Source organism: Thermobia domestica, chromosome 7 (assembly GCF_964235325.1).
Source record: "Thermobia domestica chromosome 7, izTheDome1.hap1.1, whole genome shotgun sequence".
NCBI lineage: Eukaryota > Metazoa > Arthropoda > Insecta > Zygentoma > Lepismatidae > Thermobia > Thermobia domestica.
The window spans coordinates 264,066,291-264,081,715 of NC_137460.1; the positions used below are offsets into that span (position 1 = coordinate 264,066,291).

Sequence of the window (15,425 nt, forward strand, 5' to 3'; positions counted from 1 at the left end):
TGGTAATACCCAGATAGTACAAACTATTGTGAAATACTAAGGGCAACGTTAGATAAGTAAATTAATGTACTTGCTTCTGCAATGAATGGCAGATAATATCAAAACACAGGCTTCTGTCAAAAATCTTACAAAACTTCACAAAAATTCCAACTTTCCACCCCACAAATGTAACAAAATACTGCTGTTCATCAACAGTTACACTAAAATGGCAGATAACAGTTGACCGTCACGCAACGCAGTTTTGCCAAACTAAAAATTTTGAAACCACTAGATATGCTATTATTTCTAGCCTGTTATCTTAAATGTTCAAAGGTACCCCCTGTTCAAATGTACCCCCCTCTCCCCTATATAATTTGCTATATAATTTTTTCACACATAGTTAATTGATAGAACATATTGTAAATAAATATACATTTATGCATACTTTCCAAATGTTAATAAAGTAACATGGTACCGTTCAGATTATATATTTTAAAGAATCCTCTGTGAACAACAGTAATAATATGCTGTGATAAAATAATTAATTCAACTTTGAAATCATAATATAGTAATATAATGCAATTTTCTTTCTGATTGAACATAAATTCCCGAATAAATTTCCATTTTGGCAATCTTCCCGGGAATATTCCCGAAAAATATCTTCCGGGAATTTACCCATCACTACTCAAACTGCAGTTACAGTACGGGGAATGTCCGCGCTTTCAGCACTTAAAAAATACGTCCTTTTTTTAGTGATGTTCGACACGTGTTTTGTTACCATTTTGGTTCGTGATAAAGACGTTCCAAATTTTCAAAAGACGTCATTTTGAATTCGAACCCCCAAAAAAGACGTGTTAATGACGTGACTGTGCTACCTGGGATCTGGTGCCAATTTGAGTGATATATCATTTAAATTCTACAAAAGAACAGTAATCTTAAAAGAGGGGGCTTTTTTAAAGATATGGTTAACTTTACTGATGCACTGATATTAATGATAAATTTGTGTCCAATTAAGTACATGTTTCGCCTGGTACCGATTTGAGTGAATAATGGTTTAAATTTTGTATGTTCTTGCGTAAATTTGTGTAAATACAGAATATAAATTTTAAATTTGCTTTAAAACAAGAATAAACAATTTACTAGTTTGTTTCAGAAGAACCTTATATTGACATTTAGTCACACTTTGACACTTATTACACCACATCTTTCAGAGTGAAGCTAATAGTACACTAAATATATTAGTCCTGTTACGCCAACCTGGCGTCCTACTTGCTAGAATCAGGTGCTCCAACTTGCTCTGTTATGTACTATGCATACTTTTGTACTAAATATGTAATAGTCACATACCACTTCATTATGCACATCTTTTTTCACCATTTTTGTCCGCCATATTGGATCCGTCATATTGCGATTTACAATTTTGATATTGAATTCGTACTCAGCAACCACTAAAACCTCGATTTATCCGTTTTCAGATCCATTGCTTCTTTTTTCGCAATTTATGTCCGCCATATTGCATCCGCCATTTTGAATTTTTCAAATGTAATGTCCTATTCGTAGTCAACCATATTCAAATCTATATCTACCAAGTCCGATACCAATTGCAACACAGCTTGCTATTTTGTATACGATTTCTAGTGTTTCGTGGCATGCATTGTTCGGATTTTCACATGGCCGCCACGGCCCCTACAGACTCCATTCAAGCGAGATACTTCACATGTAAAGTGTACTCGGTGTGACTTTTCCAACGATATATAATACATACAGATCCACGCGTACCACTTCCCGGACTTCCCTAGTTAGATATCCAAACTATGCTATGCACAAGTATAGAAAGTCTTATAGATTGAGTATGTCCGTCTGTCTGTATGTCAACAGGTATTGCAGCAAAAGTGGTAAAAACTGTCGAGAAGCAGTTTTTTGGAATCGATTCAGCATCCCGAGAATGGATTCCATCTTCTTCAACAACTTGTTACTTAAGTAGTAGAAGTAGTAGGGATTCCGCTTTCAACATTAATGGTCATAAATAAAAAATGGTAATAGCTAGAGACAAAAGGTGTTTGGAAATCGATTCAGTGTCTCAAGGGAAAGAAAAGAAATCTCTACTCGTGTTTTGATACTACTGCTTCAGCTTTTTTTATTGATTTCCATAGAGCAGAAATGCTAAAACATTTCGAAAAATTGCTTTTTGGTATTGATTTATGTCCCAAGAATAAGTTTCATCCTTGACATTAACCCCCGAACGAAAGATGAATACACACTATTTCCATGTTTACTATTAAACTTGCATAGTTTCACACTTTGGAACGATAATCACTTGTTTTGTAAGAATAGGCTATACATTTTCTGTGGTCCTCAACGTCAGTGTCAAGACCCTCCCTTCAATTACTTAACAAAAATATCACCAACTTTATGAGAAGTATGAGCCTAGCGAAACAAATTTATATATATATATATATATATACAAGGGCGGATCCAAGGGGGGCTATGGGGCTATAGCCCCCCCCTTGATTCTCAGGTTTACACTGGATAAAATTGGCTTCAATTCTGCCTTACACTGGATAAAACTGCAAATTATGATTTAGCCCCTCCCTTGATCATATCCTGGATCCGCCACTGTATATATATATATATATATATTGTTACACAGTTGTGCCTCGAAGTACTAAGCCGGACTCAAATTATGGGGCGAGACGCCCGCGCTTTTCAAATTGTGTGTGCAGTAAGGAAAAGAGAGATAGGGAGAACGGAGTCAGTTGAGGTTCAGATTGAATTAGCGACCTGATGCCTCATTGACACCAACCCACACGCATGTATTAGTGGTATGACCCTGGCTCTGATTTACTCAGATCACAGTGCCGGGTCTTAGATGCAATATTTAGGGAATACCACGAAAGCAATAAATACATGAAATCTATTATGTAGTTAGAGCTAGGTGTAAAATAAAAACTGTAAAAATAAATGTAAAATAGGAATTTCAATCCCGGCGTGATAGAGAAAAATCATAGAACAACTAGAAGTCTTAACCACTATTGAGCATGCGCGTGAAGAAGTCTCTCCCAAGCTCGATGAGGCTCGTGACGTCGCCTTCGAGCTACGTCAGAACTGGCAGAAATGCGTGGGACGAAACGCCTTTATAAACGAGGCCTGTTCGCCGCTCCGGTTGATTCTACAGTAGACCGACGTCGAGTGTGTGAGTTCCATCGTCCCGGCCGCTTTGTATAACATCAGGTATGTGATTATTTTTTCTAAGTTCCCCCTTCAACTCGGGATGAGCACGTCGAGAATGTTTAGTGACGAATACGAAGTCCCTTCAAATTGAGACCAAATTCCCTCTTCAAGAATTAACATTTTTCCCTTCGGGCCAATGCAAGTTGCGATGTACGAAGTTCTTATTTCACTATTTTCAATAAATCGCGGTTTAGTATAAAAACCTTCTAGCACCCATTAGGTATTATAGGGGTTGTGCTCCCACTTAAGTGATGTAGTAAAACTTCCAAGTTGTCCTTCCAAGTAATCGATTTTGTAAAATTCATCTGTATTCTTATTTTTATTTCTTTTAATAAAAAGTCAATTGGAATGGTCTCTTTAATTTAGTCACGCTAATCCCACCTGTCTAGATTCGGCTCACAGTCTTCATATGTTACCTGGGTTTCGATTTCCAGTACCAAGCTCTACCACTGTTAGTGCACCTTCTCATCATCTTCGAACCAGTAAGCCAAAGACGTTTTCGAGACCGAGGCTAAAAGGGAGTTGGACTCCGAACCAACTTTCTAATACTGGGTGGAGAGTGAAGAAGTGATCTCAATTACGATTTCACAAAAGAAAGTGTACACAATTGCTACGCCAATCTCAGAACAACAAAACATCATATAACAGTTTTATGGTGGAGGCGCCGGGTAACCAACTGTGTGTTCTTGAATCTCTAAACAAATCTCTGGTGCTCATTCACTTTATAGGGGAACCAACTTTCTCAGTTGTCCTAAAACGCGATTTTTGCAAATCGGGAGTGATTTTTTTTTACCGAAGAGCTTTCAATAGATAAAAGTGAAACGTGTACGCGAAGGTTTTCTTTTGACTAGTCAAGTGGTGTATCGGTAATATGTAAAGTCAGTACAGTTCAGTGGCGTACTTCGACTAGACGGTGTTCAGCCTATGACTCTGATATACAAGTATAATTTTTTTTGCTCTAAATAGTGCGTTTCACAAGTAGTGAAGTGGCGACGAAAAAATTTTTTATTCTCAACTTCTCTCGCTTTAAGTTGTTATAAGTCCGCGGAATAGTTGCTAGGTTCCGCAGAGCAAGACTCAGTTCACCTCACGACGTTTTTTGTGTAGTAATGGAAATGGAAAATCGGGACGCGGGTGTTAAAAAAAAGAATTTAGCTCTTGTCTCATGTACTTGCAAAACCCTAAGTCTGCTTCTGCTTCTGCTCGCTTTGGTAGGGTCACAGTCAGTTTTATCTCTGGTCAACAGAACCTCCCGTTTTACGGGATGAAAGTTCGACTAGTTGGTCCGGCGATAAGTGGCTAATACCCTTACCACTTATTTGGGAAGGATCACAGGCAGTTTTATCTCTAGACAGCAGAACCGCCCGTTTTACGGGATGAAAGTTCGACTAGTCTGTCCGGCGATAAGTGTCTAAAATCCTTTCCCATGCAACGCTTGGGGGTCACAGGTATCTTATTCTCTAGGTCCAGCAGGGCCCCTCTGTAATAGGGGTGCATGCCCGACGGCTGCCTGGGAGTAACTGCCTAAAACTCACCTTTATGCAAATGCTATACCTAAAATCAAAATGCAGGTACATGAACCAATGGTTGGATGATCGAAGTCCCCCTTGTGAATTTAAAAGCAAAATAGTTTAAAACAATGTTGTTTTGTGCTTAAAAAAAACAAGTTAAAGAATAGAAGTAAAAAGTAAAATCGTCATATGTGAGCAAATAAGCATTATCTGTTATAAACAGCTGTCTAGTCACTTTCCGTTTCCCGTTCTAAAAGGTAAAGCAAAATTTATAAAGAAAGGGAAGTTGAGTATTTCAAGTTCAAAGGAAGTTAAATGAAGATATTGAAATAAAAATAAGTCTCATAATACGTAAAAATTTGACGTAGTATTTCCGAAGGAAGTAGCTATCAGTGATTAAATTCTTACTATATCAGAGGAAATAGGTTGATTACCCACTGTCCTGGTTTAAGAGGCCACTGACTTATGAAAAACAGATTCATTTATCAAAAATGAGTTTCGCGCAGAAAATATAAGAAAAGCTATTAGATTTAGGGCAATCCCATTGTCCTAAGACACCCACGGGCAAACACCGTTATATTTTGGATCGGTGGAATAATTATTACTGTATTGAGTGCAATAAAATAAAAGTCCACGGGCATTCTCCTCCTGAATTTGGCCGTTGGAAAAAGAATCCATTACCGAGATACTTGGATACCTGGAGTCAGCCCAGATATCGTGAACCAACGACCGTTAGCCCGCAAACTCCTGACGCTCCGGCGAGTGGCTGCGATCTAACGCCGCTGGCCGCGTCTAGCCCTATTCCGACTAGAAATGACACAGCAATACAAACTGCTGGTTCAAGTGAAAAACCAGCGCCAGCTCCTAGGACGATATATGTAAATTCAGATACTGACGAGACCCCACCGGGGGTAGATCCAAAAACTCTAGTGAATGAAGTAAATTTAAAAGATGAACTAGAAATTGCAAAACTAATAACTGCAGGTCAAGAATGCCCTCAGTCAACAATTGAGATAGAAACAACAGCAGGTGTAATACCTGATGTCCCATCGAACCAAAGTCCCTTAGATAATAATAAGTTAGCTGATAAGGAAAATAGACTAAGTGACTTAGTGTTAAGTTTAGAAAATAAAGATATTGGTGTATCAAAAGGACCAGATAGCCCAGTAGCACTATATTTTCCTATAAAATACGAACCGTCAGATCATACAACGCCGTTAGCAATGCAAAGACCGACCTTTCAATCGTTTTATGCTGGTAGTAGTGACGAAACTGTTTATGCTGAGATCGGTCCTAGAACTATGTATGCTAACTTAGATACTGAATCACGAATTTCAGCGAGTAAAGAGCCAATTTACGAAAATATTGGTCTCGAACCCAAGGCTTTCACGAATAAAGAACCAATTTATGAAAATATAGGATCCGAACCAAGGGAAACGAAAATTGAGAGCCCTGACGGGAATAATGAAAATGAATTGCGCTCTCTGACACAACCTAACGATGAAGAGTTAATAGACCAGATTAAGCATTCATTACAAACAGAACTGTCCCCGGCAGTAGGAAACTTAATTCGACCCTTAACTAGACAACTTCGGAACAAGAAAGTACAGGTCACAGTTGTTCGTCTCCACGGTGACGACGACGAGAAATTAGGTATTTTATTTCAAGCGGACCCCTCGGCCCCCTTTGAAGATTTAATACCTGAGGAAAATGTAGTTGGAAATTTTGATATGGAAATACAGACCGACGATTTTCAAAAGAAAGATATTAGTGTTCAGACCGAATATAAGTTTCCTAAAATGATCCGGATTGACACAGACCGTGAACTTAAGGTTCTTCGGACAACTGCTACTCAAACCAACCCCGTCATGTTTGAAGACAGCCTTACCCTCCAAGAGAAACTGCAATATTTGGACAGTATAGATAACATACTTAGTGTAGTTAGTGAAGTTAGGTGGTCAAACGGAGATATTAGTAGTGCCGACTCAGATGGGGGTGAATCGTTGAAAGACGATTGGTTAGGTTACGAACTACAGAAATTACAAAACGAAGAAATAGCGAAATTACAAGACGACAACCCGGAGTCTTCTCCTGCGTCATTCCTGGAGGATGAGTCAAAACCTTCATGGAACCCCGAAGAAGAACTCCGATATGACCACTGGGATCCTCCCACGGTTTCTGCTCCCCGAGCAGCGAACCAAGACCCTCCCCCAGAGGACGATGACCAGAGAAATGACCTCGTCGCCCCTGCTCAAATTGAGAGGAGGTTAGGCGAAGAGAAGAAAAGTGATGATGCTTTTCCCTCAGTTTGCTCTGACCACCAGAAGCAAATTGAGAAAGAAGAAAAAGAAAATAACGACTCCTGGTCTGAAAGTAGAATAAACGAAAACATTGGTAAAATCTTTGATTATGCGGAATTTGGTGCGTCTGTAATTTGCTTAGATGAAGTAGAAAATAGAAACGATCCCTCAATCTCTCCAACCCAAAGTGAATCTAACAAACAAACTGATAGTGTTAAGAATATTGGTTTGCAACCTTCAGCTAGTACTAGTTCTAAATTTAGTTCCTATAATGAAACTGGTGAATCACCTGCGACCAAAGAAATGAAAAAGTACCAACAAGAGGAAAAGTTAGATCCCTTACAGATAGTGTTTGTTTCGCCACCTAGTAGCGTAGTTACATCCACGACCCCAGTGGAGAAATTAGAGTTTGGCGAAGGGGAAAAGACAGAAAAATCAGTACTCAGCGAACATGATAGATCTTATACATCAGAATTTAGTTCAGAACAAACCTCTGAGTTAGAAAATAGAAGCTGTAGCATTTAGTACATTAGTGAAACATTAATAAATATCTCGACTGATCCAATTTATAATACCATATACCCGCTGGTTCGGAATTGAAATAGCATCTCAATTTAAAAAAAATCTCCTAGGTAATCAACCTGAACTTCATCAAAAGAATTTAAAAAAATATATTGACTTGGTTTATTCGAAGCGTCACTTTTCGGTATCGCAATTACTATATGGCTTGAGGAAAATAATTAAAAAAAAACAACAAAAACCAAAAAGTAATCGCGAGTGACTCTGAACCAGTGAAAAATTTACAGCAGCAGCGTACCTGAAAACCTCCCAAAAATAAAAAAATGAAAGGCAAATAGTTAACAACATAGCACTCCACTCTCTCTCGTTCATACAATAAAAAAAACTGGTTGGTGAATGCAAAAACATAGGAATTAAACAGATAAATTAAATTTTTGGGACAGTTTTAATTAGCTTCAAATATTTTTAGATTTAAGTTACAATATACAATTAAATGTAGCCAAACAATAACAATAGCTAACAATTACTAATCTTTCAACGATATATATATATATAGTATCAGGAGTGAAAATCATTGTATTTAAATCAGTTGAATTTGGACTATAAAACCAAACATTTAATGACCAATAGAGAAATTATAAGCTTGAATTGCGAACACCTTTTCTTTGTTACAAATTTATTAAATTTAAATGTAATCGATGTGGAGAAATTTGGCTCAAAAGATGCAGTGTATACTTTAAGATTTTTTTAACGTGTGCATTCAACACCCAGTGACTATTTCTACTGTTTCTAAGTAATAAAAAAATAAATTAAGTACTTACCACTTCACATTTGGAAAATTAGAAACAGAAAGGAAATAATTTTTTTACCCCAAAGGCTCCAATCATCTGCTGGGTCCACAATCTAAGACCTTTTCTTTCTTCTACTATAGTGCAACCCGATTTAGCAATAAATTTAATTATTTCAGTGCTTATTAATTTTAAAACGCTCTGTATAATCTTACTATGTAAATTTTACAGTTAAGTAATTTCCTTTAATAGGTCTAAATTTAACGTAATTTCTACCTCAATTCGATCAAACTGGTACTGTAATTTATTTCCCTACTGCTCTTGAAGCTCCCTATATAGTCTCGTTAAATTTATTCAATTAGAATTTACCGTTTATTAAATTAGGTTTGACCTCTTTAACCACTACTTAATTCAATTTACACCCACTAACGTGTTTGGGCACTCTTCTACGTATTAGCACTACCATTCCACTACGTAGTTTAATTCCAATTTTTAAAACTTAGAAGTAGAAAAATCATTTAGAAATTACTTATTCTTTACAAGCTCACTTTTTTTAAAAAAATATTTTTGTTTTTTTAATCTCACTTTTAGAAATTAATCTCACTATTAATTGTTAACTTTGTTAATTTCTAGCAACAAGACGGTATAAGAGGAGTCCTAACTTAACTTTGATTAAATTGAGACAGCCTACATAGCCTAACAATTTTGCAATATCAAACTGAAACAAACTGACGTTAAGTTACTTCTTCATACATTTTTTAAAAAAGAAAAAAACACTCCACAATCACTACATTAGTTCACGGTATTTTATATTTTTGCACTGACAAGGAAAGAGAAAATGTAATACGAATTTCCCGACTTTAACCAAACACTGCTGCATGTACGTAATCTTCCACTTGTTTCCCGTATCGCCTTCAAACCAAGTGACGAGGCATAGCTAGCACGAGGAAACCGAAGCCACAAAAGGGGGCGTGTCACTCACTATCTCGTCTTCCCGTGCTACGTCATTCAAACACACAGCTAACGAAAAGAAAAGGTGTTTCGCTTACAACTTCAAGCTTTTACAGAAATATGAGCGAAAGAAAGAAAAACAAAACGAATTCCTTCATACATATTACAATTCTTTTTTTTAAATACTTTAATCAATTTCTTTCTCTGCCCTTTTTAAACAGTAAATTTACTTCACAACACCACAATTTAATATATATATATATATATATATATATATATATATATATATATATATCATAAAAGTAATGTAGCGTATTGGAAATCGCTACAAACACCACTGCCCCGAAAAGTATAAAAAATACTACACGGAATTTTTTATATTTCAAATTTGCATATTGGAACAATTGAAAAGTCTCATTAGTTAGAACATTTTTAAATTCATTATTTGACATTTTATTTCAATTGTCTTTTCGGCCGTTAAGTCTTCCTCGGGAAATATTTCACAATTATATAACAAACCATTTAAAATTATTCCACTTTTAGATCTTCAGGCGAATTAGTAGTATTCTTCGTTCATCCTCCATGGATATGAATCAATGCCAAGCAAAGTAACATGTCTGAAATTTGGAATTCCATTGGTAGAAGTCAATATCTGGTCAGGATTTCTAATCTTCATAGCATAGGTAAAGAAACAGCTGTTTACATCAATTTTAGTACATCAACAGATTTTCCTATAATTATACAAAAACAGATTTATAATACAAATAATTACAAACAACTAATGATTAGCACCAATGAAAATGATTTATGAAAGATGAGATGATTATGGATATGAATGAGTTGAAAAATTTAACATTTCTAACAATTCTACGTACTAATTCTAAACCTAATATCTAACCTAACAATCTAACTTAATCTAAATTAATCTCTATTCTATAGTTATCACTAATTACGTTGATGTTGTTTTGAAGGTTGAACTGCAATGAGTAAAATATTGAATCAGTTGTTCAGGCTTAACCTAGAATTCAATTTCTACGTGGAAAGAATTTCTTAACATCGGTAACATGACTACGTTTAACCTTTGATGGATCGCTTACATCTTCTAACAACAAAGAATTTGGAGTCAGAAACTTGACTATTTTAAACGGACCAACCCATTGGTACATTAACGATTTGGTAACTTTATCTTTCAACGAAGGCTTCTCATGATTTTTCACTAATACAAGGTTCCCAACGTCCAAATTTACTTCTCTTCTAGTTTGTTCAAACAATTTCCTCCTTTTCTCCCAGCTTTTTACCATATTTTCCAAGGCATTTTTCCACACGTCCTCAGAAGTTTCTCCACAAATATCAATCTCCATAACTTTCCATTTAATTTCCAAGGGGCTATTAACAATTCTTCCCAAAAATAATTCTGAAGGTACTGCACGCATATCTTCATGTTCACACATATTAAGGTTAAATTGAAGATCTCGTATTACACTACTCCACTGGTTTTGCCGTTCAGCGAAATACGATTTCATGGAGAATTTTAGAGTTTTGATGTAACGTTCCGCCACATTCGCCTCTGGGTGGTAAGGGCTAAGTTTAATGTGACGAATTCCCAAACTATACAAAAATTTTTGAAAGTAATCGGACGTAAAAACGGATGCATTATCACTTGACAGGGATTCAATGAATCCATAACGTGTGAATAAATCATAATTTATCACTAATTATCTTAGATGACAATTTTCTCAACCTTTCTAGCATACAAAACCTACTACAATTGTCGATCACTATTAACAAATAAGAAAATCCGTTGGAAGCCGGAAGAGGTCCTAAGCAGTCCACCATCCAGTTCGAATTAATACTAGTAACGACACTTGAACCAAGACTACCCATTTCCTTGGAATTCGATGGTTTAGATTCCTGACACTCTGGACAAGATTTCACGTACTCCTTGACATAATCTACTATTCCAGTCCATGTAAATCGTTTCATAATCTTCTGTATCGTCTTGTATATCCCAGAATGCCCTCCTGTGAGATACTGAAGTGATAGTACTCCACTAGGTTCCTTTGAAGGTTCTTTGGAACAATGATCTTCCACTCATTCCTTTTGGCTTTAGTTTTCTTCAACAAGAATCCACTTCTAATTTGCATATCCGCAATATTCTCACCTCCTTCGATCCTATTAATGTAATCGCTTAGCTCAGGGTCCTTACGCTGCAACTCAGTCAAAGGTTCACTCAAGAATGGTAGTTTCCAAAGGTTAACTAGAACGAAATCTTTCCTCTCGGATTTTTCTTCAAGTTTTGATCCAACTTCAAAATTGAAACTATCATATTGTCTAGACAGAAAGTCAGCGACCTTATTTTCGTTTGTTTTTAGATGGTGGATCTTAAAAGAAAATTGAGACAACTGTTCTGTTAAAGACCCATATTTTAACAACCTTTTGGAATTATTGATTATCCAACTCAAGGCTTTATTGTCTGTATAAAGATCAAACTCTTTAAACAGATAATGTTTAAATCGGACAATCGTTTTTACTAAGCTTAAAAACTCAAGCTCATATATAGAACGATGTCTATCAGCTTCACATAATCTCTTAGAAAAAAATCCAACCGGACGAAGTTCATTGCTATCATCTCTTAGAGAAATTACCCCTCCTAATCCTCGACTTGAGGCATCAACATGGATCACGAACCGTTTATTAAGATCTGGAACCTTTAGAACTAACTCTTCTGCAAAAAGTCTTTTAATTTCTTCGAAGGCAAACTGCTGGGCTTCACCCCACACAAACTTCTTTTTAGTTGACCTCAATTCTGAAATAGGAGCAGCTACTTTCTGAAACCCAGGAACGAAACGAGAGTAGAAAGTTAAAATTCCACAAAAACGCTGAACTCCTCTACGAGTCTTCGGTACAGGTAAATTTAGAATGGCTTCAATCCTTTTGGGGTCCATAATAATGTTCTCACCATCTACAATAAATCCAAGATATTTAATTCTTTTTCGAAAAAAGAAGGATTTCTCTGGCGAGAGCGTGAGACCATTTTCCCTAAGGCGATCAAGCACCAAAGTTATAGCTTTCATATGCTCTTCTTTCGTACGATTTGCTATTAAAATGTCATCAAAATAAATAAATATACCATGGTCTTCTAAATCTCCAAGGACATCTTTCATACAACGAGCCAGAATACTTGACCCAAGCTTTATACCTGCAGGCAATTTCTTATATTGATAAGTTCCAATGGGTGTGACAATAGTAGTCAAGTCCCTGGTCTGTTTTTCAACCTCAATTTGGAAATAAGCTTTCCGTAAATCACAGATTGACATATAAGAACATCCCGCAAGGTTTCCCATGCATTCTTCCATGTTTGGAGTGGGATACACATAGTCAGATAACATACTGTGAAGTTTAACGTAATTGGCAACTAATCTGTGCGAACCATCACGATTCCTAACCAAGAAACACGAGCTACCAAAATTAGAATGATCTACTTCCTCTAAAACATCTTGAGCAACAAGTTCTTTTATTACATTTTCAAATATCTGACGCTTTTCCCTGGGAATGGGAAAAGGCTTATCCTTAAAGTAACCAGATTCTCGAAGATAAAGCTTACACTGAAAATTTTTATAACAGCCCACTCTCTCAGTCACAACATCCGGTGGAAATCGCTACAAAGCGTATCTGATACCGACTATAGGTCCGTTTCTGAAAATTTCAACACCTCGGTTTCTTTAGACAGGTCCTTAGATCTGAAAGATGAGCCCGTTTCATATTCATCAAGTGAAGATAAGACCTCTGATAAGCAAAAATCAAATTTTTCCTCCTTCTTAAAAGTAGATCCTGAGGATAAGCCTCACATAAATTTAAAACCTGAGCAAGAAATTAAAACTAGTCCAGTTACCGAGCCATCAATACCATATAGTTTTGAGAAACCTAAATTTACGGATACAGTAGTAACAGGCAAAGTTAGCAATCCTCCTCCCGAGGGTGACAATCAAAATTCTACTATTGGTGCTAAACCACAAGCATTCAAGATCTATCCAAATGTTGAAATTCCCTCCTTCTCTGGTAATAGACATGAGTGTGTGGAACTTTTCCTGCAAGATTATGAATTAGTGGCTAGCATATACGAATGGTCAACCCTAGAAATAGTAAATTATCTTCCTTACTGTCTAAAAGGGGAAGCTTTCTCCTTCTATTTAGTAGACCTAGCAAACATTTTACCTTTAAACTATAGCGAGATGAAGGAAAAACTTAAAAAGGCTTTCCCTAGTATTGAGTATACTGCAAGATTAGAATATGACGTTGATACAAGAAAACAACAACCCAATGAAAGTACCTTAGCGTTTATTTATAAGTTAATAAAGGATTTGAAATTCTTGCGAGGTTGGGTTAATGAAAGTGAGTTGATGAGTAAACTTAGAATGAGTTTGTTACCTGACATCCTACATAAGCTGATGCTTGAAGTGGATGATTGCGATAATCTCGAACAGTGCCTACAATATCTTAGAAAATTTCACACAGCGCAAAGATTAGTTAGTCAGAGAATTAGCCATGACGTAATATGGGAAAATGACCGCTTGGACTGGTCAAGCATTAAAGAACAACACCAACCTGGATTTGTACAAATTAGTTCTTTTTACTCAGACGAAGTAGTAGCAGAACCGGGTTACAAAACGTATAGGAACAATCACCAAAATACCTATGGCCTTGGTCATGGGCAGCTTTGTACAGTCAAGATAAAAATAGGAGACCGCTGGGCGCAAGGGCTTATAGACACTGGCTCTGAAATTTCGCTGGCTTCTAAAACCCTCTTACCCCCAAGATTTCCACTAACGGAAAGACTGAAGGGTTATGTAAAGCTTCGTGGAGTAGGTGCCCAGCCCACAGATTACATTCCTGTGGTGAGAATAGCCTGTTGCTTCAAGGATCACTTGAAAACAACCAAACGAAGATTTCTAGACGTAGCTATAGTTGACCCACAGTTTTGCGCCTATGACGTTATTTTGGGGATAGATTTTTTGCACAAGTATGTCACAACCATTCATTCCAAATATATGGAACTAGCAGATAAAGACGGGAATCATGTCGAAGATCTATGGTTTACAATCCCAAAAAGTACATATGGGTATCGTCAAGGTGTTATTCATACCTTAGATTTAAAGCATGTTGAACGATACCCACCATCAGTAGGAAAAAGATCGTTTAACGATTCCCAATCAAGACAGAACGATAATGCTAGACACACGGCTTACTCTGTCCCCCCTCATAGAAACAAACCAATTTATAGGAAACGGAACCTCCCACTTAGGAGTAAGGATCCGTATCCAAAATTGGTCACCGGAAATCACATAAATCCCGTTGTTAGTGTACCTGATAAGAGACAAAAAACCCCATACTGAAGAAATTACCTCCCGAGTATTCGTGTGTTCCAGGGAAACTACCAAATTTCCCTCGGAGCCTACGAATAGAACAAATGGGAAAGTCAATAGACGTAAAAAGGCAAGACGTAACCGAACTAAGAAAAGCAAGGTATCGTCCAGTGCTCCTGAGCTGGAACTTACCAATTCGCCTGACTTAGAGAAAGAGGAAAGGAACCTATCCAACTTTGACCCTCAGCCAGGCAATAGTGGAACTTTGGTAGCTAGTTCTACAGAAAGTTCGAGTACAGAAATTATTCCGAGAAAGAAAAAGAATGCGTCTTATGCGACAAGATATAGCAAAAGAAGCCAACACTCTGTAAAGCCACCCCTGGCCTCACAGGCGCCAGATGAGCCTGTAGAGGGCCAGTCAAATAGCGGACATTTAGAAACATTAGAAAAACAATTGATAACGCAAGGAAGTGTAAATGATCCCGCAACCCTCCCTGATCTAGAGAGTTCTGCTCAGGATCATAGTAAGAAAGAGGACGTGCCCGACCCCTTGGAATTAAGCGACGAAATTTTTGATGTCTATCCGGACACTACCTATAAAGTACACCTTCCTGCAAATGTCCGCGTGCCGTCCAAGGCTTCATATGACATAGAAATTACCGCACCAACCGGGAACGTGCATATTTGGGAATTCTTACCGTCCAAAGGAATTCGATATTGGCACTCCTGTTTGATCCCAAGAGGTCCAGTTGTTACTGACAATGGAAATATTACTCTGACTAT

At 37.1% G+C, this 15,425-nt stretch overlaps 1 protein-coding gene across 1 annotated transcript; it reads right to left on the minus strand.

Moving 5' to 3' along the window:
- Positions 1-10,304: 10,304 nt before the first annotated feature.
- On the minus strand, positions 10,305-10,802 carry LOC145689699 (uncharacterized). The gene has a single exon (XM_081763895.1). The coding sequence runs from the start codon at positions 10,800-10,802 to the stop codon at positions 10,305-10,307; it is 498 nt and encodes a 165-aa protein (XP_081620021.1).
- Positions 10,803-15,425: the final 4,623 nt, after the last annotated feature.

Excerpts from the sequence above, each read along its gene's own strand:
- LOC145689699 (XM_081763895.1), bottom strand. The coding sequence starts at position 10,802 with ATGAAATCGTATTTCGCTGAACGGCAAAACCAGTGGAGTAGTGTAATA.